General features: G+C 39.2%; 2 protein-coding genes across 2 annotated transcripts; one reads left to right on the forward strand and one right to left on the reverse strand.

Moving 5' to 3' along the window:
- Window positions 1-1343: 1343 nt before the first annotated feature.
- Window positions 1344-10282, forward strand: map1lc3a (microtubule-associated protein 1 light chain 3 alpha). Its single transcript, XM_042405721.1, has 4 exons — window positions 1344-1541; window positions 5755-5810; window positions 7103-7209; window positions 10082-10282. The coding sequence occupies exons 1-4, from the start codon at window positions 1502-1504 to the stop codon at window positions 10242-10244; spliced, it is 366 nt and encodes a 121-aa protein (XP_042261655.1). The 5' UTR covers window positions 1344-1501; the 3' UTR covers window positions 10245-10282.
- Window positions 10283-14132: 3850 nt separating this feature from the next.
- eif6 (eukaryotic translation initiation factor 6) lies at window positions 14133-23581 on the reverse strand. The gene is made up of 7 exons (XM_042405720.1): window positions 23479-23581; window positions 22632-22766; window positions 21010-21095; window positions 20395-20570; window positions 19403-19579; window positions 19022-19206; window positions 14133-15114 (listed from the first exon to the last, which is right to left on the reverse strand). The coding sequence occupies exons 2-7, from the start codon at window positions 22736-22738 to the stop codon at window positions 15105-15107; spliced, it is 741 nt and encodes a 246-aa protein (XP_042261654.1). The 5' UTR covers window positions 22739-22766; window positions 23479-23581; the 3' UTR covers window positions 14133-15104.
- Window positions 23582-24902: the final 1321 nt, after the last annotated feature.

Raw genomic sequence — 24902 nt, forward strand, 5'->3', positions numbered from 1 at the left:
TCTGTTTTTAGTTAGTTTATTTATTTTTATATATGAGTTAGTCAATTTAGTTATTGTATATAATTTAGCCTTTAATTGTATTTGTTTCTTTTACCTCCCTCATTGTTTTTGTCTTTTGATTTATGTCAGGTGGCTGCTGTAACATTTTAATTTCCCTTTAGGATTAATAAGGTTCTCTATCTATCTATCTATCTATCTATCTATCTATCTATCTATCTATCTATCTATCTAGTTTAGTCCAGTGGTTCCCAACCTAGGGGTCAGGCCCCCCCAAAGGGTCAGCAGATAAATCTGAGGGGTCATGAGATGATTAATGGGAGAGAAAAACACAAATCTGTTTTCAGTTTTTGGACTTTTTCTCTAATCTTTGATTTTTGCTGAAATATTGGATCATTTGAACATTTATTGAAATGAAAGCATGTGAGAAGTTTAGAGGGAAAAATCACTATTTGGTGAAGCTGTTAACAACTCATAGACATGTGAAATGTGACCCCGACTACACACTGCTTTTTGTAAGACGTCAAAAGCCAAAAAGGTTGGAAACCACTGGTTTAAAGGTGCAGTGTGTAGGATTTAGTGGCATCTAGTGGTGAGGTTGCAGATTGCAACCAACTGAATATTCCCCCCTCCCCTTCCAAGCGTGTCAGAGAATCTACGGTGGCTGCAAAACTTGTGAGAAATGCAAAAGGCCCTCTCTAGAGCCAGTGTTTGGTTTGTCTGTTCTGGGCTACTGTAGAAACATGGCAGTGCAACATGACGGGCTCCGTGGAGGAGGACCTGCTCTGATGTAGATTTAAAGGCTCATTCTAAGGTAATGAAAACACAACGATTCTTCAGGTGATTTTACACTAATTAAAACATACTAATGAATATTACATTCCATTTCTGCCAAGTCTGTCCTGCTAGATGCCACCGAATTCTACATACTGCACCTTTAATCTTTAACAATGTGTTGTATTTTAAAAGCTTGTTATATTATCCATTGCGTCAAATCTTCATCTGAAATGTAACTAAAGCTGTCAAATAAATGTAGTGGAGTAGAAAGTACAATATTTCCCTTTGAAACGTAGTGGGAGAGGAAGTATAAAGTAGCATCACATGGAAATACTCAAGTAAAGTACAAGTACCTCAAAACTCTACCTAAATATAGTAGCTACTTAAGTAAATGTACTTTCCCCCACTGACGTGTTTGGCATAGTGTTAATAACAACAACAACAACAACAATAATAATAATAATAATAATAATAATAATAATAATAATAATAATAATAATAAGGGCAGTTAGAACGTAAATAGTGAACGGTCCCTTTAAATCCAGCGGATGACGTCAGCGCCTCGGTTACTTGCTTTGTTTGAGCTGTTTGAGCTTCAGACTGACCGGAGAGACGACAGGAGACGCTCAACGCAAACACCTCCAGTGTCTTTGTGATCCAGCTGCGTTATAAGCAGCTGTACTGTTTTATTCTTTAGGTTTGTAACTGTGTAGTAACGCTAACAGAGATGCCGTCCGACAGACCCTTCAAACAAAGGAGGACATTTGGTAAGAAACCAGCTAGCCGGCCTGCTAGCCACCTAGCTGCCGTCTGTTGACAGTGTAGTGAACGTTACACGGTGTTCAGTCGGTTGTATGTTGTGTGTTTATCGCGACCGTTATAAGTGTTTCGCAGCTGTTTTAATCTCAGTTTTATGGCTCAGATTGAAAGCAGCATAGACGAGAAGCTCCTGAGCGTAAAGTTAGGATCATATTTCTTTTTAGCAGCTTTTTTTATGCTGTTTCAGTCAGACAAATATAATGTGAAATGTAAATATCATCGACGCCGTACATGTCAGCATCCTTTAACCTGTGTGTAGTCGCTTTGGCTGCTAATGTTTAAAAGGCCATCTGGGTCACTGTCACGTTATTAGCTTTCCATGAAGCTAGCTAGGCCCAGCGTTGACACACAAACTGGGCAAGACAGCTGGACTAAATAAGCAGTTTAATATTTAGTGTTTGCTCAAAGGAAAACAACATGTGCTGACACATTATCCCAGTACACGTGTTCAGTGATTTATGTTGTAATTTGAGCCGAAAGACGGCCCCTGTGCTGGGCAGGGAGGAGCCCAGAGTCCGTCCATTGCATAATCTCACCATACGGAGAAGTCTGGGATAAGCAACAGAGTCACGGTGGGGACGGAAAAACACTCCCTGCTTCAGAGGTGGATAAAATACTGTAAAAATAGCAATATCACACTGAAAAAGTACTCTGGAGCTGCAACCATTTGTCAGCTAATCGATTAGTTGCCAACTATTTGGATAATCAATTATTCGTTTTAGTCATTTTATAAGAAAAGTCCAAATTCTCATCTTCCTGCTTCTTAGATGGGAATATTTTCTGGTTTCTTTATTCCTCTATGACAGTAAACTGAAGACATTAGACGACGTCATCTTGGGTTTTGGGAAGCAGTGATTGACATGTTTCATCATTTTCTCACATTTTATGGACCAAACAACCAATAAACACATTAATCTATTAAAAAATAATCATTAGTCACAGCCCCAAAGTACTTTATTATAATTAAAAGCCAAAATATACTGTAAGTATAAAAAGTTTAAGTACTCATGATGCAAAATACCCTCATGTACATTGACATATTTAATACACATATATATAGAGAGAGAGCTGCAATGATTAGTTGATTGATTGATTAGTAGATCAACAGACAATTAACTGGCAAGTGTTTTGATAATCTAATAATTGTTTTAGTCATTTTTTGAAAGCAAAAATGCTTAAATATGATGATTTAATGCTCTTCTTCATCATTCATGATAGTAAACTTATTGTCTTTGGGTTTTAAACCGTTGATCAGACAAAACAAGAAATCTAAAGACACATGTGACTGTGGGAAATAACATTTTTTCACCATTTTCTCATATAGACCAAACGATTCAACGATTAATAAGATAATCGTTAGTCGTAGCCCTACATGTCTTATTGTGATATCAGTTCATACTGACTTAATGACATGTATATGTGAACCCAACATGACGTCCTCAAATGTCACAGAGGACTAAAGAAACCAGAAAATATTCATATATGAGGAGCTTGAACCAGTTTGTTTGCAATTAATTTGAACTGTGGCGACTAACTGATAAATCGACTAATGCTAATAATGTTGCAGCTCTAATAGTGGAGTAAAATGTACAATATTTCTCTCTAAAATATAGTGGAGTGTAAGTATAAATAGCATGAAATAGAAATACTCGTACAAATACTTTAAAATTGTACTTCAGTACAGTATTTATCTTCACTGATTGGTTGTAAAGTTCTCAGAGTTCATAGCAGATTCAGTAAAGTGATGATGTTTCGTGACCTGCTCACCTGCTTTATTAAGTGCTTCACTGTCAGACTGACACACATTACTCAGGTCTTATATAACAACAAAACAACTGGACCAGAGTGAACAGATGTTAAGTTTAGAGCGGCAACAATCAATCAACCAATCGATCGACAGAAATTTAATCAGCAGGTAGGTTTTTTTTTTTTTAAAGATGATTTAAAATGTTAAACTTCTCCGGTTCCCGCCTCTAAACTGTGAATATTTTCTGTTTTTTTTTTTTTTAGTCCTTTGTGACAGTAAACTGAACTAAACATTAAACAGGAAACTGTCCCTGACCCGGATTATATAGAAGTATAAAGCAGCACATAGCAACAGTAATGAATGCCAACTGTTGAGGTGCAATACCCTCAACTACCACACTCATGTCACCTCAGCTGGTCTTATTACACAGAAAATCATATTATAATGTGATATCAAAGTGTAATATTCCCTCTTTCAGTAGCAGGAATAACACAGCCGGTTATGAAAGTAGAATTTTTGAAAGGAAATAGAAGAGTTATTGACGATTTTGATGCAAAGCCAGAAGAAGGAATTATACCTAATTCTAAAGTCATGGAAAAACAGAAGGAGAAGCAGGTTGAAGGCAAATAATACCTCATTTCTGCTTTAACAATAATAAAAAAAATGGATTATCTCATTTGTGATGGCTCTCACATTTCTGCTGAGTTGCTTAAACCAACAGTATCTTTTAATAAATACAGTTATATTCCAGCAATTAGCAGCAACCGTCCCTCCAGCCAGAGAAGAAAAACATCCCTCAACAAAGGAGCCATTCACACTTCACTGTTTGTCCTCGACGCCATCTGAGCTTTGAACCCTGCCAGTGTTAAAATAAATAGCAGGAGTTTTTCCCCTTAAATAGGGCAGTAGGTTATTCTTAACCTCAGACGGGGCAGCGTGTTGTAAAGTGAGATCGTGAGGTGATAAAAGCATCGCGGAGAGAAACGCTGCAGCATTCACAAAGAACCCAGATACGTTTATTTGTGACACATTTTTACAAAAACATGCCTGTCATAAAGAGCTCTGACAGAGTTATAATAAAGGAAAAGACAAATGTAGGGCTGAGATTAATAATTATTTTCATTATCGATTCATCGATTAGTTGTTTGGTCCTTAAAATGTCAGAAAATGGTGAGAAAGACGTCCTCAAATGTCTTGTTTTGTCCACAACACAGAAATATTCAGTTTACTGGTCACAGAGGACGAAAGAAACCAGAAAATATTCACGTTAAAGAATCAAAATCATCAATAAAGTGGGCGATTCATTTAGAGCTGCAACGATTAGTCGATGAGTCAATTGACAGAATATTAATCAACAGCTATTTTGATAACTGATTCATCATTTTGAGTCATTTTTCAAGCAAAAATGCCAAAAAATTGATGGTTTCAGGTCTTTTTAATATGAGAATTTGCATGTAATGATGCTACTGTAACATGTTGTTGAGCTTTTAAAGGTTTTCTGGTGTTTTTAATTGACCAAACAATTAATCAACAGAGCAATCAGCAGATGAATCCATGAATGAAAATAATCATCAGTCGCTGCTCCAGATACATTTTCTGTGAAACGACTAATTGATGAACGGAGGTAACGGTTGCAGCTCTACTCATGTCAGATATGATGACGTTTGTGTTTATTTAGCTGCTCTCGTTACATTCACACATGTTCACATCCGTCATAATTTAAGGGAAGACGGGACGAGACGAAGCGGAGGAGGAGGAGGAGGAGGAGGAGGCGGCGGTGGGGGGGTCAGAGAGTCTGATGAAAAAGCAGATCAGATCACAGACGGAGGATTTACAGACGGAGAACAAATAAGATTATTTTAGCAGCAGGTTCAGTCGTCATTTAAAGAGTCGCTCTGTGTCCGGACGCACAGCTCAGCCTCGCCGCTGTTCAGGAGACTTTTTTAATTTTTACTTCCTGTGGATTTTCTGACAGAAACCACACCCAGTACCAGACATCAGCAGGGAAGGAGAACCATTCAGGCCTTTAGGATGATAAATAATAAGAATATATCCTGACCTGGGATAAATTATTAGACTTGTACATCATGATTTATATTATTTAACTTGTATTGTGTTATTTATTTCAGTATGTTTGCTTGTTTTCTCTGTTTGCTCCACATATCTGTTACACCGGCTGTTGTATGATGTGATTAAATTATGTTAAATTAAATATAATAAGACTTGAAATAGGAGCATGATTTTACAAATTTCTCTTAAACTGGGTCTTAAATTATGAATCTGGGCTTGTTTGTTCTGTGGAAAAGATAAAACCAAGCTGTTATTATCAGCTTCATATCTGTTAAAGATAAGTTGAAAACATGTTTTTGAGTTCGGCTTCTTGTTTACGAGTCTTTGTGGGTTTTTTTCCACAGCTGACCGGTGCAAAGAGGTCCAGCAGATCCGTGAGCAGCACCCCAACAAGATCCCCGTAAGCTCCAGTTGAATTCACATCACACTTCATCACTCATTTCAGTCCACGCAGTCAGACGTCGTCGTGTTCGGACGTGTTGATTTATATATTTGGCTTTCGAATATGACGTAGTTGTGGTTACTGGAGAACCAGCGTGTGTGTGTGTGTGTGTGTGTGTGTGTGTGTGTGTGTGTGTGTGTGTGTGTGTGTGTGTGAAGCAGACTTACAAAGTAGAAAAAAACACAACTAAAGCAAATGCATTCATTTGCAAAGCTGATATATATATATATTTTATTAATTTGATGGTTTCAAATGTAGTTTCAGCTGGTTTTACATCTGTCAGTTAAATGATATATTGATGATGGTTTAATTTCACTCATCAGCTTTAATCTGTCATAAAAGCTGATTCATCTTCTCTTTACCGGCTGCCAACAAACCTAAATACTTAGAAAGAGGATTTTTAATTAAACTGGCCAAATGTTTACGACTCAGCCTGTGAATAAATCAAATTTAGATAAAAATGACAAAAAACCAAATAATATTTTCTCAGCTACAAATATATCCAGTATATGTAAAATAATTTAAACAGTCTCACAGGTGGCATCGTACAACATTTCTGTGATGATGAGAATATTATGAAATAAGATTCCTCACGTTGTTGCTCGTCAGATGAGTTGATTGATATGAGCAGGCGATTAGCTTAGCTTAGCTTAGCATAAACAGGGGAAAACAGCTGTTCTGGCTCCTTCAAAGGTAAAAAAAAATCTGCCTACAGACAATCTGCCTTTTAATCTCACTGATTAACACAATAATCCAGAACTGGTTTATTTAATTTTGTATAATAACATAAATATAATTATGACAAGAGATTTATGGGAGCTGCATTATTTTTGGTTCTTTTTCATGTTTTCATGTTTACAGTACAGACTAATTATTTTTTAGTGAATCTTGTTGATGTTCAAATACAGAATTCATTCAGTTTAAGACTTTATGATTTCAGATTAAATGAGTTTTTTGGTCTGTGGAGAAAGACGAACCGTCTGTTAGTGACCAGTATGAAGGAGAGCAAACAGGAAACACTCTGTTTATGTCCACAGATGTAAAAGAACACAATAATAACAACAATAATCCTCCACAGTAAAGGAAATAACTTCCTCTGCTTGCACTCTTTATGCTAAGCTAAGCTAACCTCACACTGTCTCCATCAGCACAGACATGAGAGTGATGTTGATCTTCTCGTCTGTAACTATCAGCGTGAAAGCAAATACTCACCTATGTGAAGACTCACGGTGTTGCGTTTGCTGCCGCAGGTGATCATCGAGAGGTATAAGGGAGAGAAGCAGCTGCCCGTTTTGGACAAGACCAAGTTCCTGGTACCCGACCACGTCAACATGAGCGAGCTGGTGAAGATCATCAGGTAAACAAACACACATGTTTTGAAGCCTGTCTCACTGGTTGCTGAACTGGATACCAGTTAGAGGGTTGAGTTCATTGAAGCGTATGTTTGGTATGTGTGTGTGTGTGTGTGTGTGTGTATATTTGGAGCTGTCTGGTAGTTTTACATACCAGCAGAGCGAGTTCAGGCTTCACTTTGTTTACAAGCACAAGAACTGCTGCAGCCAAACGTATTAGAGAGCAACACGTTCAGGTATATAAATAACGTGGCAGTAAATTAAGATTCGACTGGCGGGCGGTGCAGAAACACTGTGATGTATATCTGTGGGGGTTGATGTCATTAGGAACTGTTTGGCGCCTTGAATGCTGATGAGGCAGAAATATATAAAGTCATTTGTTTTGGTGATTTAAAGCAGATTCATCCTGTTCCGATGCGTTCAGAGTCAGTCGGAGTGTTGTATTTCCCTCCTGTTGGAGCCAAACAGCAGTGACACCCGAAAATGAACGCTGGGGTTTGAAAATGAGGATGGAAAGACGAGACTTGACTGACGGCAGGTGAAACATGAGGAAAGAGAGCTAAAAACGAGAGGAGCTGAAACAAGAAGCGACCACGAAAAACTGTAACACGTTTTTAAGAGAAGATCAATCAGACGGTGCGTCGCTGCCGTGAACAGATATTATTCATTGCTGAATCACTTTTTTTTGCTGCTACTACCACTTGTAGTTTATTTTACAGAGCTCGCTTTAGCCGTCAGGAAGAGGCGGAGCTAGCTGACCTTTCAACTTACTGCGCCATTTTTGTTGTCATGAATGTGGTGACGGTGCAGATTCCATTTACACCTGCTGAGATCTGATCTGATGTGTTTTTCTCAACATCCAGACACAGATCGCATTTTAATGTCACGTTTAAATGTGAACTTAAAGACTAAAACTGTTGCAGTGTGTTCAGATGTTCCAATAAACCGGTTTAAAAAGGACAATCTAACAGTAAGAGATACATGGAAATATTAATGTTAAGACCTACAACTGAATAATATAAAGACAGAAGATGTAATACAAACGTTGAAAGATCATTTTAACAATAAGGGAAAAAAGACTCCAGGACAGTCAATAAACACATATTTACAAAACACTTACACAGGCCTTTTTAGGTAAAAATCAGATATTAAGATATATAGTGACAAATCTGATCAACCATCGCTGTGAAGATCAGTCCAAAAGAACATCGTTACACTAATGGATTCATCAGTGAAAACCTCAGGCAGCAGAAACCCGATGATGGAGGGACAAGCCCCTACACGAACATGTACCACCGACAGATAGAAGAAGTGTCTGATATCAAGAAATCCTACCAGTGGCTGGAAAAGGCTGGACTGAAGGACAGCACAGAAGCACTAATCATGGCAGCAGAGGAACAGGCACTCAGTACAAGATCAATAGAGGCGGAGATCTACCACACCAGACAGGACCCCAGGTGCAGACTGTGCAAAGATGCTCCAGCACATAATAGCAGGAAGTAAGATGCAGCGTACATGGAATGCCATAACCAAGTGGCTGGCATAGTGTACAGGAACATCTGCACTGAGTATGAGCTGGAGGTCCCACGGTCATAATGGGAGACACTTCCTAAGGTGGTTGAGAATGACCGAGCCAAGATCCTGTGGGACTTCCAGATCCAGACTGACAAACTGGTGATGGCTAACCAACCGGACATCGTGTTGATCGACAAACAACAGAAGAAGAAGGCAGCGGTGATAGACGTAGCGATCCCAAGCGACAGCAACGTCAAGAAGAAGGAACACGAGAAGATCGAAACATACCAAGAGGAGCTAGAAAAGATGTGGGGAGTGAAGGCAACAGTGGTGCCAGTGGTAATGGGAGCACTGGGGGCTGTGACCCACAAACTGGGACAGTGGCTCCAGCAGATTCCAGGTACAACATCTGAGGTCTCTGTCCAGAAGAGCGCAGTCCTAGGAACAGCTAAGATACTGCACAGAACCCTCAGACTCCCAGCAGGCCTCTGGTAGAGAACCTGAGCTTGAGGAAGACAAACCACCGCCCCAGATCATCGCTTTCCATCGTGAGATAAATATTAAATGCAGCCATGATGGAGGAACATTATCATCCATCTATATTCATTATGAGCAATAAAACAAGGCTTGATCATGATGGTAGATAAACGCACATTAAAGTTCGTTCTGCAACAGTCGGCAGCTTTAATCAACCGAGTGAGAAGCATGAAAGAACCTCAGTAGCCAGAAATCCTGCAGTTACAACAACACTGCACCCAAAGTCTTTTTTGTTGTTGTTGCATCAAACGTTGTAGACTGGAAACATGGGGGCAGGTGTGTGCGTGTTAGTTTGCACGTTACAGCGGCTGCCTGCTGCTCCTCCATTGGTCAGAATCTCTTCTATCCTCATTCACTCATTGGCCTTTTGTTCTGTCTGTTGGTTTGTTTTTCCCCCAGACTGTGACCCACACAGTTACTTCCTCAATAAACAAAGCACCAGGCTCAGAGCAGACCGTCCTGCACACAACAAGGCCACATTTATCAGCTCAGTCAGTCTTCTCTCCGTGAAGACAGACAGACCGTCTGTTTGTCACTCCTGCAACATCGCTCGCACATTTTGTTTATTCTACATGTGAGGAAATTGGTGAATGTCACAGATTCTCTTAAATCGCTTGTTCCTTGATATCTTAAAAAAAAGAAAAACTTGAGAAACAGTGGAAGAACAAGCAGGACAGATGTAAAGAAACAAAGATGGTGGCAGGTTGTATTTTATAACTGAGCATCTGAGAAGCTGAAGCACTAACTAACGTGATGTTGGGCGTAGAGGCATCTCCTCACTTCTCTTTTCCTTTATGTTTCATTCCCTTCACCTCGTCCCTGCAGGCGTCGGCTGCAGCTGAACCCCACGCAGGCCTTCTTCCTGCTGGTCAACCAGCACAGCATGGTGTCGGTGTCCACGGCCATCTCCGAGATCTACGAGCAGGAGAGAGACGAGGACGGCTTCCTCTACATGGTCTACGCCTCGCAGGAGACCTTCGGCTGCTAGGGAGGGAGACGGGGAGGGAGAGGGGGGGAGGGTTGAGGGAGAGCGGGGCACCTTCAGGTGCTGGGAGGACGGGGAGAGGGCAGAGGGTAGAGGGTGGGGTTGGGGTGGGAGGGGACGCTTCAGGGGGAAAAGAGAAGTATATGGTGTCAGAACTGACCAGAAACCACCAAACTCCATGATCCTCTCCACTTTGTTGCTTTGCAGACCCACGTAGCAGCACCCCGTCAGTCAGTCAGTCAGTCAGTCAGTGTGTATCTGACAGACGCCCCACCCACCCCCACACACCCCCCCACTCCACCCCCACCTCCTCTGTCGTAGTCCAACACCCTCTTCATACTGGTCAGTAAGTGCAACACTAGCTACAGAGAACATCCTCAGAGTCCAGAATCACACCTGTGGTCCCTCTGAGCGCTTCTGTTTTCTCTCTTTCGGTCCCACACAGACTGAGGTCTCTTATTTTGAAGGGCTGAGACACACCAACTATTGATTGATCGATTGATTGATAGATTTTCATCCTTAAAACTATACATACATATATATATACGGTATGTATTAGTCAAGCTAAACTTGAAACCAGCCAGAGTTCAGGATGTCATTTGAAGCTCGGCTGATGGAGTCACTGATAGGCTGCGGAGTTTCTCCCCCTCTGATACGTACGCAGGTGGAAACACAGCACATCAGTTCGCTTCGTTAACGACCCGGTAATTTGCTGTCTCGTCATTTCAGCAGCAGTTATACTAGCTAGAAAGATAAGACTCGTAGTGATTGCTGTTTTAACTTTTTTTTATCTCACATTTCTGTTTTTTTTTTTTTTTAATTATTGTCTTCTGTTTTGAGATATTAGCTGCAGTTTAGTTTGTGTTCTATAGCTAGTTCTGAGTTTGTTTTAATCATACATTTACTGTCAGCCTGAAGCTCAGCTTGCCAACTCGCTGCTGGCTACCGAGTAGCTGACAATCAGGCTACAAGTGACTGTAACACTCGTAAAAAATTAAACAGCATTTACAGTGATTTGACATGTGCAATACTGATCCCTTCATGACCCCCCCCTCCCCTGCAGGTTTCAAAACACCTGGAGAGACTCACAAAGAACAGCAGCACTGCTGGGTAACGCTGTTCATCATATATCATAACACTACAACACCCCCCAGTAGAGCTAGCTAGCAGCCATCAATAGCAAACTGAAGCCCCGTAAGCACAACACGCATAGTTACGATTCACCTGTCAGTCTTCCTGCACACCCCCCCCCCCCCCCCCCCCACACACACACACACACACACACACCCCATATTTAACCACATATACATTTAATGTCTCATAAACAACCAATCAGGTGAAGCAGATTTTAAAGGCCTGTTCAGTAGATTTTAGGCAGCTGTGTTTGAGTGGAAACACGCAGGACGCTCTTCGCTCCGACAGTCTCTGAAGTGAGAACGTTTGCTCGCTTTTCATGCTCAGTTTGAAAGAAAGAAAGAAAGAAAGAAAGCTGTTTGAGACGGATTCAAAAAAAAACAAAACACACTAATGTAGAGAATATTAGGAAGCGAGCAATTATCTAGCTGGAAGCTGTTGGTTTGGAGCGGCGGTGCAGGAGGAGATGCCGTCTCCACGGAGACAAACGAGGGGTCACAAGCGATTACACAGGAATGATTACAGGACATTTTTGTTTTGACACGCCGTCTGTCTTTTTTTTTTTTTTTCCTCTCTCTGTCTCTCTTTGGCAGACTCGGACAGCGCAGTGAAACGTCAATAAAATTATCCCCATTTTGTATATCGAGCAAAGCCGAGGCGGCCTGCGTTTGGCAGGAGAAGCAGCCAGGAAGTAATCAGATCCCAGAGAAGCTTTCTGAGGCGAAACAAGGCCACGTTTTAATATCATCTCTCCGCCATGACGGGCGACGTCTCCTCCTGACCTCGTGTTAGAGAGAGCTTGTAAGAACGCCGCGTGTCTCATGGTAGCATAAAGTCGAGCATTAGACATATTAAAATGTATTTAATGTAGGAAATGAATGAGCTTCTTTTGCACATAAATTAATACGAATATAAAAGAGTTGGCATTGAATTTTTTTAGGAATTACTGTATAACAATTATCTCTTCTTTTTGTATCTGCTCCTCTTCTCTGTACGTCTGCCTTTGTTTAAGACTTTATAGACAAGAAAGGATGTGATGCACTACAAACCTTGCATGTTTTGACAATTTTTTTTTTTTTTTATAAATGTATATTGATTTTACGCAATATAGATATAATCGTATTGTTTTATTTAGAGCAAAAAAAACAAGTCTTTTTAGATGTTTCCCAAACCAAAAACTGAAAATAAGTGTATGTGTATGTTTGAAACAAACAAAAAAAATGTGTGCGTATAAACGATCATATAATCGAGCTGTATTACAAAGTGTTTTGTTTTTTTTCTTTAGGCTTTCTGACATTGTCACTGTTTGGAGGGGTGTACATAGACGCATTGCTACAACCTTATTCAAAGCATTTGCCAATAATAATTAAAAAAAAGTTGCCTTTAAAACATTTTTCTGGTCTGTTATCTGTTTTCATGGTGAGGAAGACGGTTTTTCGTGGGATCATTCAGTGTTTTTGTTAGAACATGTTTCATGTTAACCAGTAGACGACACCAGAGACCATCAGCCATCAGTAAATTTTATTAGTAAAAATACTTAATTACAAGTTAAAGTCCTGCAATTAAAATCCTAAAAAAGTGAGATATTATTAGAAAAATGTACTTTAAGTACCAAAAGTAAAAGTTCTTGTTCTGTGACTGATTAATGATTCTATATGACATCATTAGATTGTTAATTGTGTTGTTAAAGTATTAATTTTGGAGTATTTCTATGTAAAATATTGGATAATTTGACCTCTTTTGGCCTTGAACAGTTATTGAAATGAAACCATGTGAGAAGTCTGAAGCATCAGAAACATGAGGAGCGTCGACTCGACCGTGATGAAGAGTCACAAACCAGAAAGGTTGGAAACTGGTTTTATCTTAAACAACACTTTGCTTTTTATAAGCTCGTCATGTTTTTATGCAAAATTTTGATCTGAAAAGTAACTACAGTTATCAAATGAATCAATGCAGTGGAGTAAAAATCAAGTAGCATAAAATGGAAACACTTTTTTTAGCTGTAAGTACCCTGAAATTTTACTAAAAGTATTTTTGTAAATGTACTTTACTCAAATACTGTGGAGAGGAAAGAAGAAAAAACAATTCTGCTACATTAATTTGTATTAGTTTTTAACATTCTCTAATCTTTTTTTTGTAAAATATGGGGTCATGTGATCTCTTTGCACCTCAAACCTTTATAGAAATATAACCAAGTTCAGAGGGGAACGACTAACGACTCAGACATGTGAAATGTGACCCCGACTACACACTGCTTTTAGTAAGACGTCAAAAGCCAAAAAGGTTGGAAACCACTGGTTTCATCTTTAACAATGTGTTGTATTTTAAAAGCTTGTTATATTATCCATTGTGTCAAATCTTCATCTGAAAAGTAACTAAAGCTGTCAAATAAATGTAGTGGAGTAGAAGTATAAAGTAGCATCACATGGAAATACTCAAGTAAAGTACAAGTAGCTCAAAGTTGTACTTGAGTAAATGTAGTTAGTTATAGTTTAATCTTAAACAATGTGTTGAATTTTATAAGTTCTTCATGTTTAATGTAAAATCTTAATCTGAAAAGTCCCTCGTAGCTACAACTGTCAAATGTAGAAGTGTAAAGTAACGCACAATGTAAATATTTAAGTATAAGTATCTGTGTAAAATGTATTTACTTTCCACTGTTTGAACACATCATCTACAGTTAATTAAGACTCTTTACTTCTATATGTGGTGATCAGTGCTGATGAATTTGAATCACATCAGAAGAAAACAAACAGATAAAAAGAGGGTGATTCATTTTATTTTACAAGACAGACATGAAGTATTGTTTGTTCAGAAACATCATCCATGTTTAGATGCGGCCTTGATTTGTTACAGACTGAAGTTAAACTATCCGGAGTCCATGTTGCACGATCTGAATCTCATTTAAGAGTCTGAATAGAAAACTTTGATCTGTTGACGTTCTTCTCTTCAGACTTTTAACATCACAGACACTGAAATCAAACTCTACCTGCGTATATTTATCTAACTGCATTGTTTACACTTGTTATTAGTTCTGCTTCAGACAAAAGTATCACTCGTAAACCTTCAATAATGTCTGAAGTCTTCAAGCATCAGAAAAAAACGTTGTAATGTGGTGACGCAGCTGGCGGCTTCGGGATGAAGTCGATGGGAAACTCTTAACAGCTGCAGGCAAAAAACATGTTTCCTGACTGACTTTAAGTGACTAAAGCAACAAACTGCTGAGATACGTCTTCAGGGAGGCGAGTCTGTCGAAGCTACCGACAGTTTCCTATCAGGGTTTATAAGAATTACATCCAGGCTCCTACAAAATTGAGTTTAGATACAGGCACATAAACACATTTGAATTTATTCATTTTAGCACAGCCTTGGTCACTTTTTATATATCCAAACCGAGAAAAAGTTCAAAAGTTAAATCTGTTTCTTTCAATATTTCCGCACCGTTTTCCCTCCAGCTAACTCATCAGATTTGTAACCGACTGATGATTTTACAGAAGTCACCAGAGGGGAAAAAAGGCTTTTAGAAAGATTAAACCAAATGTTTTAAAAAAGGTAGAAAAGGATGAGTGTAGTATAAGGCTGCAGGTGGGAGCTGTGTGAGGGTGAAGTGAACTGTGAGGAAGGAGGTGTTTGAAGTTGAGAATCGAGGTCCGGCGGCTTGTTGAGACGAAGGACAACCGGCAGCAGCAGCAGCAGCAGGAGGAGGAGGAGGAGACGGCAGACGGTGGTTTATGCCATGCTGACGGGAAACAGGAAGAGAGAGAAGATGGTTGGAGTGACAGGAAAACAACATTTAATGGCTCTAACTCAGATTAAACAGGAGATGGACTGTTCTTTAAACGCCGGCAGAGAGGCAGCGATGATCATAAAAATACACTGAAGCTGCAGCTTTTACAGGCAGATGAACGTTACCGATACATCATAACTATAAACAATGAAAATATGAAACTTTCCAGGAAGTCAAAGTAATCAGATTTTATTCCAATTCAAAGATCCCCTCCAGACATGTTTTAAGATGAATATCAATGATCAAATATTCCACTTTGAATAATAATTTGTGTTTGATTTTTCCACAAAAAAAAGTGAAACGACCTTGTTATAAATTCTTCCTCATTAAAAACATCCTGAATCTCTGAATATGTAAATATTATTGATTTGTAAAGTTTAACTCATCCTCAGTGTTTGTACACATCACATGTTAGTTTCATTCTGGATCACGATTGGCTCCAAACTAGTTGTGATGTCACAAATCCTGCTGGTAGACAGACGTGTTAAACTGAGATTTAAAGACGAGCTCAGAGAAACTTTCCTCCTTCAGCAGATAAACGTGAGAACAAACACAGACGTCATATTCTGTTAACTATTTTAATAATTGATTAATCGTCATTTTTCAAGCAAAAACACCAAATTGATGCATCCATGTTATTAAAACTGAAAATTTGCTGTTTTTCTTGTTCTTACGTGATTCTAAATTAAATATTTTGGGGTTTGTTGGACAAAACAACATAATGGATGATGTCATTCTGGGTTAATGTGAAACGATTAATCAGAAAATAAATCTATAATGTAAATAATCGTTAGTTGCGCTCCAGAAAGATGACAGTTAATGTGTTTTCAGGTGTTAAATTACATGAGACTGTCAAAGACATTTTTAATACTGAACAGAAGGTCAAACTGAGACCTGCGATTATTTACCAAGTACATGAATTTATTGACCTTACTTGAAATAATTTATTACTTTCCAGCTGTAAATAACAATTCCTTGTAATATAATTAATCAATTAGCACAACCTTGACCCAGATAGGTGGCAGATAATTAAAGTATGGATTAACCAATTACAGATTGATTAATTAATTGAAGTTAATTAAAGTTTTAGTTAAAGTCTCCTGTGCAGTGAGTGGAGGAACTTCCTGCAGCTGCAGCAGCTACAGTGAGACTCCTGCAGGTGATCGACAGTCACATCGTCTCACTGTAGTTTAGAGATGAAGAACGTCTCCTGACAGCCGCAAACAGGTACAAAAAAAGTTATAACTAATACATTTAATTTACTGAAGAATATTTTTTCCTTGTTAAGACTTTAATACTTTCTAATGTTTTTTATTTTTTTGAGGACACTGAATTTAGGGCTGTGTTTGTGTTTGGAAGGTTTGCAGAGCTGCAACTAAACTATTTCATTATGGATTCATCTGCAGATTATTTTATTTGGTCCATAAAAATCACAAAAAATTGTGCAAAATGCCTGTTTTGATTTCCCAGAATCAAAGATGACGTCTTTAAATGTCAAACAACAACAGTCCAAAACCCAAAAATATTCAGTTTACTGTCGTTTATGACAAAGAAAAGCATTAAACTCACATTTGAGAAGCAGAAATCAGAAAATTTGGTGCATTTTTGCTTTAAAAAATGACAAACAATTATTCACTTGTTAAAACAGTTTCTGTTGTTCAGCTAATAAATGAATCAAATAATCGTTACAGCTCTTTCGGTTTCTATGTGTTTTATATGCAGTAAAATAAGTTAAAACTAGGCTGCAAGTAGTGAGTTTATAAGATGAACAGATGGAAGCCTGTGAGAGTGTGTGTGTGTGTGAGAGAGTGTGAGAGTGTGTGTGAGTGTGATGTATTAATGAGTCCGTCTGTCACATAAGTGCGAAGGTTGTGAGTGTTACAATCATTTCTGTGTGAATGTTGGTGAAACATTAAAAAATTGGGTCAAACAAGATCTGAGTTGTTGTTCTCAGTGTTCATTTAAAGAACTTTTTAGTCTGAATATATGAAACACGTGTGAGTTTACAGCTTGTTTAACAGGACGGTGTTGCAGCAGTTAACACACTAGTAACGTGTAAATCGGTTGCTAGGAAACATCTGTAGTGCCGTCCAATAAGAAGCAACAAACTATGTAAACAGGAAGCATCACAAGCTTTAACATAACTTCCAAAATAACAAACTCAACTGTTAATGGTTTGTGATTGTAGGTGTGACTTTGCAGAAATATGTGTGTTTTAGAGTTAGCAGTGTTCAGTTTACAGTAGGAGGGAAATATATCAGACTATGCTAAGCTAACAGTTGTTATTCAGTCATTTAGTTGAACGTTATTGGCATAAAGGTTTGTAATTTGTGGTTTAGTGTATTTTTTCTGTGAGTGTGTCAGGTCAGATATGTCAACTATATTCTATATTAACCTCTTTTACTCTTCAGTCTAAACGGTGAATCATCCTCCGTGTTTTTTTTTATGCTCCAAGTCTATTTATTTCTCCTCCGTCATGTTTAGTGAAGCGTAATCTGCACCGACAGCTGTTTATATGTTCTGAACTTATTAACGGTTTCTATATTGATTGATCAAGGCTCCCGGTCTGCCCGTTAACTCGCCTGTTTCACTACAGGCAGATTCACCATCGCCGGCTACGGTGGGAAATAAAAAAATCAATCAATCAAATATAAACACAGTTGATTTCTTCCCCCTGCAGCCGACATGAAAACTATTTTAGTTCGATACATTTCTGTTGTCAGTCAGCCTGGTGAAGACAGTCTGTCTGTCCTCTCAGCTCCTGGACAGTCGGATCTGACAGAGACGCTGAACTAGAGATGTGCAGAGATCCCGGTATTTGTATTTGTTGAGGCAGCAAAATTATTTGTATCTGTATTTGAATAAAAGTGGAAAGAGGCTTAAAAATCCTGTTTTTGTTTTTATGACACTTTTAATTTCAGAAAATTAACGTGTTCATGAATAAACTAACTTACAAAGGAGGTCTCTGCACCGGGTCTCGAACCGCAGTCTCTCAGATCATAGACGACTGCGCTGATTACTGAGCTAAAACTTTACTCATCGCCTCATTGCAGACAGACCTCTACCTATTTATACACCCATAACACAGAGACAGCACAGCGTGTAACATGTAGAGAGGAACTTCAAAGGCAATTATTGCTTTGCACTTTTTATTTATTGCCTATTTTTTACAACTTAACTTTGTTGAAAGGAGAAGAGGAACAACAGGTTTGGAGAGTCTCTTGGGAGCACTTTGCTTGTGTCAGTGGCTCAGCTTTATCTCTGGGGAACACCCCCAACGAATAACTTTTTAAATATTTGTATGAAACGAATATTCGTATAAAACCCACTATTTGTGCTTTGCTGAATAATGTATTTGTATTCAAGCACACCTCTACGCTGAACGCAGGTCAGAGTCAGTGTGGACTGAACAGATAAAACGTTTCAGCAGCTCTTAGACGCCGCTCTCATCTGTCTATGTTGAGTCCCAGTTACACTCAAAGTTGTGAAACTTGAGGTGAATGTATGTAGAAAATGCTACCTGCAAGTCCAAAGTCAGGGCTTCAACCTGCTCTTAACACGGGGACGGCTTTTTTCTACCTTGCAGACGAGCCTACAGCTTGTCACACATTCCCATAATGCAGCGCTTCAGTTCAGCTTCTGTCTCTAACAGGCAGTCTCAGCTGCTGTCTCCCTCCCGATGGGCTCAGAGCAGCCATATCAGACTGAAACTAAGGAAAAGCGTAATAAGTCCCCTTAAGGTAAGGAGCTGAGGAATTCACTGTGTCAATGAGTGTCCTCACAATTACAGTAAGACATGTGTGTGTGTGTGTGTGTGTGTGTGTGTGTGTGTGTGTGTGTGTGTGTGTGTGTCTCTCACCTGTCGATCAGCGAGTCTCTCATGCTGGTGGCGATGGCGGAGGGCTGCGCCGTGTCGCTCAGTCTGAAGACGCTCTCGATGACGGACAGCTCCGTGCTGGTGGTGTCCAGCCCGCAGAACGCGCACCAGTCGTTGACCACCATCCCCGCCGCGATCACCTCACTGCCCCGGTTCACTGTGCCGGCCTGAACAGGAAGTTAGCTTTACTGTCGCGTTCAAAATTCAAACTCTTTTTTTTTTTAGCCGTGCTGGCGGTGTCGCTGTCGGCACGGCAACATCTGGACAACCATTAGATGACACGATTAGATGCTGCTTAACACCTTCATGCTCCCCAGAGGAACTGAAGTGGTTTTAGCTGTTGACTCTCCGTCCGTCACTCACCACGAGGGGAACTTGTAGCAGAGACGACAGCTCGTCCTGGTCTTCTATAGACGTCTTCGGGTGGACGAGGCCTCCCTGGTTGCTGAACGCGCAGTAGGAACCGACCAGGACTTGCTCTGCTACCGTCTGACGGAAAACCTCCACCTTCAGAGTGTCTGCGAGCATCTCCTCTGTCTCCTGAGAGCGAGAGAGACACGCAGCATGTTGTAAGAGACGTCAGCTGATCTCTGATCCTGCCAAACGTCACTGAGATGTCGTCTTTAACTTTACTGCTTTTTTTTTTATACTACAAATGATCAAATAAAATAATCTCTTGATTAGTGAGCTCTGCAGCAGGTTCACTTCACAGGATCAGATCAAAACTTGTCAACAGCCTGACTATCGACCAATCAGCTCACTGGAAAAACACAGTCATCCGTACTAAAAGAGAAACAGAGAAATATTTATAGATCACTAGAATCACTTTGCTGTTCCAGGATGTCAATGTTTCCACTCTGGATTTAAAACATAACTTAGAACTGACTGAGGAATAGTTTCACATCACTAAATATTAAATTAATGGTGATTCTGGCTGAATTTTAACAGCTTTTAGACTCTTTTTCTATCACTGTGGCTGAGAAAAACAACTTTTATTAGGAAAAAAAATCCACACTGTCAACTGGGACCAGAAAGTTATAAAAGCAACATTTCAGAGGTAAGAAAGATGTCATCAGACATAACTTTTCATTACCTGGAAACAGAAACATTACAGTCTTACATTACTATTAACTGTTGTCAAATTTGGCAATTAAATAATTGTTTCAGTAATTTTTTTTCAGCAAAAATTACAATAATTTGCTGGTTGCAGCTTTTAAATGTGAGGATTTGAAGTTTTTTTGTGTCATACCTGATTTTAGATCATCTATGATTAAATATAGGATGAAATATAGGAATTAACTGAATAATTTAGCAAATGTGAGTTGTGTGAATGTGTGTGTGTTTGCGTGTCTCACCCTGTCCAGGTCGGGGTGGACGAGCGCTACGTAGTCGTTGCAGGCGATGACGTTGCCGAGCGCCGACAGCCTCTCCTCCACTCTCTGGATCCTCACCGAGTCCGGCAGACAGTTTCTGATGTGCTGCAGCTCCTGGTCTGTCGTGTTGTTGGGAACCATCAGACCGTGACGGTTACCTGGTTACGGGACAAACAGTGATGTCATCACGTGCACAAAAGTGTCTGCATTGATTGACATCTTCAAAATCTCAAAGATCAAACGTCTGAAGGAGGACAGACTTAATCACTAAACCTCGTCCTTAGACGTAAACAAAATAATATTAAACAAGGTGAAGGAAGTTTCCTTTAACATAATACACAGATGTTAGTTTGGCTTCAGACTGTGATCATGTAAACTTGCTCTTGATTTTATGGGAAATATTTTATTCACAACAGCAATTTCTGAAGCCAAAAAACCAAACTTCAGTGTGTTTAAAGCCTTTTAGTGTATATTTAGACAGCCTGAAAAACTGTCTCTCATATAAAGGAAACCCTAAAGCACCGCCTTTATTTTTTATTTATTTGTGATCGTATGTTTGTGTATAAGGCAAGGTGTGTGTATGTGTGTGTTACTCACCCACACACATCCTCCCGATGATGCGACAGCCTGCGATGGAAGCGTGAACCACTGGGATGGTTTCTGACAACTCCCCTTCAAACACACTGCAAAGTGTTAAAGATGAATATTAAATATATATTTATAAATGCATGAATGGGAAAGTGGTCTCAGACTTTTGGACCCCACTGTATTTCGACATGGTTTACTCCTGTTTTTAAAGACATTTACAGCACACTGATAACAGATCTGTCAATCATATTAACAATTCAAATCCGATGTTAAAGGACAAGACCATAATTTTTCAAGTGTGTCTTAAAACAACAGTCAGGAGCCCAAATGAACATTAAAGCTGTTTTTCTTGCTGTAATCATTCCTCCTGTTCATACTGACCATTAGAAGATCCCTTCATAATGACCTTACAATGGAAGTGATGGAGGACAAAATCCACAGTCCTCCTTCTGAGCAGAAATGTATTTAAAAGTTTATCTGAAGCTAATATGAAGCTTCAGAGTCCAAATGAGTCAAATCAAGTAGATATCTTTCAACGTTACAGTCTTTTTAGTGCCAAAGTCCCTCTTTTTGTTATTATACTTCCACCTGCAGCTCAACAGGGAAACACAAAGAGGGAATTTGATGCTAAAAAGACTGTAAATGTGTCAGATATCCACTTGATATGACTAACTCAGACTGCTGAAGCTGAATATAAGCTTCACAGAGTCTTTTAAATGACTGTGTGGACACACTGTGGATTTTGGCCTCCATCACTTCCATTGAAAACACATTTGAAGGATCTTTTAATATCCAGTATGAACAGGAGGAATGATTACAGCGAGGAAAACCTCTTTCACTGCTCATATGGACACCTGACTGCTGCTTTAAGACAGGCTTGAAAAATTGTGAACCCGTCCTTAAACAATAAACCTCCATACATCTGCTTAGAAATACTAGACAAAAGAGACTTCAGAACTTTACTGAGAATCATCAAATTTTTAAGTTTTCTTCAGTATCAAAGAAATCCAGTGACAGTTATCTGTATATCCATGGCTACAATACAAACATGAGCTGCTAACAGCTGATTCGGAAGACCATTCATGATGCCAATTAGCCAAAAAATTAAACAAATGTTAAGTTAAAAAAGCACTAACCTAATGTGATTCCCCCAAACCTGCATGCTAATATCAGACATCAGAAACATGTCACAACATATTTTTCTATATTGACCCACATCTGTAAGTACTGATGTACTTTGTCATGCAGGACTAACTTATGTCACTAAGCTGACACACCTCATCTTACCTAACGTCATAAAACAGAGATAACACTTTGATTACATCAGCCAGTGAGGCTCAGATCTCGTCAGAGCAAAAGAATTTACTTTAGCCAACATGCTGCTACACAAACAACTACAACAAGCTTATGTAGCTTCCAGTGGTGGAAGAAGCCAAATCTTCATCTGGAAAGTAACTAAAGCTGTCAAATAAATGTAGTGGAGTGGAAGTACAAAGTAGCATCAAACGGAAATACTCAAGTAAAAAACAAATACTTTAAAACTGTATAGTATTTGAGTAAATGTACTTAGTTACTTTCCAGCGCTGGTATCAGCCTGAGTGAAACGTGTTGTGTTAAAGGTAAAATTTCACCTGTAGAAGTTCTCTGAGCCGCCGACAGCCACCAGGCAGTAAGAGTTGGTGAGTTTGGCGAAGCAGCCGATCTCGTTGTTTTTCTCAAATGATGCTCTCACAGCCATGATGGAGGAAACACACTGAGTTCTGTAACTGTACAAACATCACATAATGAGCTCTGTAACTGTACACACATCACACACTGAGCTCTGTAACTGTACACACGTCACACACTGAGCTCTGTAACTGTACACACATCATATTATGAGCTCTAACTGTACAAACATCACATAATGAGCTCTAACTGTACACACATCATATTCTGAGCTCTAACTGTACACACATCACACACTGAGCTCTAACTGTACACACATCACACACTGAGCTCTGTAACTGTACACACATCACATACTGAGCTCTGTAACTGTACACACATCACACACTGAGCTGTGTAACTGTACACACATCACACACTGAGCTCTAACTGTACACACATCATATTCTGAGCTCTGTAACTGTACACACATCACACATTGAGCTCTGTAACTGTACACACATCAAATACTGAGCTCTGTAACTGTACACACATCACACAACGAGCTCTGTAACTGTACATACATCATATACTGAGTTTGTTAGTCCGGTTATTTACGAGTTGAACAACTGTGACAGTTTAGCCGGACTAAGCTATCACAGCTAGCAGGCTAACTGGCTCGCTGGTGTTTTATAAGTTAATATTTAGCAGACAGAAGTGAAACTGTCCCACAAACACGCGCTTTATTAACGGGCAGCTTCGGCACAACACACAGTACAGTCCTGTTTTTAAATAACGCCTCATATTCAGTGATAAGCGGAGTAAACTTACCTGAGAAAGAGTTGTGGCCTCCCAACATGCGTGCTCGGTGATTCCCGTGAACCCCACGTGTTCACTTCCGCTTCAGGGTTAACGTGGTGACGTAGTACGCACATCCGTTATAAAAAGGGTCTCATTCAGAAATGCTGTATAAATATAATATAATATAATATAATATAATATAATATAATATAATATATAAATAAAAAATAACAAGAGTTACGATGAAAAATCCTTCCTGGATAAAAAGGTTTTTAAGCCTGTTTTTTTTTTTTTAAAACAGTCCGTTGGCTATAAAAAGCAAAAGACTAATCAAGTTTTTGTAACTTTACAAATGATAAATAAACATTTTATTTTCTTTGTGAGCTGCTGAATGTAAGACGGTATTTCAGTGAAAGCAGTCCTGTATTTTCCAATAAAAGCATCATGTTTCATAATACAACAGTTTTCTGGTTCTGACACATTTGTTGTTTCTATCCTATTTTATTACAAATATGTTCACGTAATTATGTTAAATTGTGTTATAATGTAATGAAATCAAGTTATGTTAGGTAACATTTGGGTCTATATTTCTCTTATTTTTCTCTAGTGTATGTATTTTATTCTATATATGACATCTTGTTATATTTTCACTGGATTATATGTTAAATTAATCAGCACCCCGTTCCTCTATATTCTATTCTATTCTATTCTATTCTATGTTATTCTATTCTATTCTTGCTTCACAACTGCTGATGCTGAGCATCAGTGTGTGTGTGTGTGTGTGTGTGTGTGTGTGTGTGTGTGTGTGTGTGTGTGTGTGTGTGTGTGTGTGTGTGTGTGTGTGTCTTCCATAACCCGTATTCCTCCGTCAGTAACCTGCATAGCAACTGCAGACACCGCCGTCCTCTCTCTCCTCCCGTCTCCTCGTGCAGCAGCGGGATCGACACTCAGAGCCAATCACGTCGGCCTCTCGGTGTGACGTCTTGTTTGTTGACATTTCCATTAGCTCGCCACCTGCGTGACGTCACTGCAGCAGGTTGGGGTTGGGGTTGGAGGGGAGGCGACGAACCAGAGCGAGACAAAGAGCATCTATGAGGAGAGAGAGGTCTCACTCCTCACTGTTTTTGTCTGACTCACATTCAACATCTGTTGTTGTTGTTGTTGTTGTTGTTTTCCTACTGGATGGCTTACAGTGAAATTAAATTAGTAAAACAAGTGAAAGTAAACAAGCCTGAAACATTAATATTAATCATTTATTCCCTTTGTATTGGTTTTTATTATCACTGTATGCCTTTGTTACTGTTTTGATCCAAAATATCTCAGAAGAAATTGTGTTAATATATGAACTTTCTTGATTAAGGCACCTTGACTGTTTAATGACCAGCCAGAGGAAATTAGGCTAAAATAATCAAATAATAAAAAATGAGTTTCTTCTTTTAAATCGCTTCTAAAAA

Source organism: Thunnus maccoyii, chromosome 3 (genome assembly GCF_910596095.1).
Source record: "Thunnus maccoyii chromosome 3, fThuMac1.1, whole genome shotgun sequence".
In the NCBI taxonomy this organism is placed as follows: domain Eukaryota; kingdom Metazoa; phylum Chordata; class Actinopteri; order Scombriformes; family Scombridae; genus Thunnus; species Thunnus maccoyii.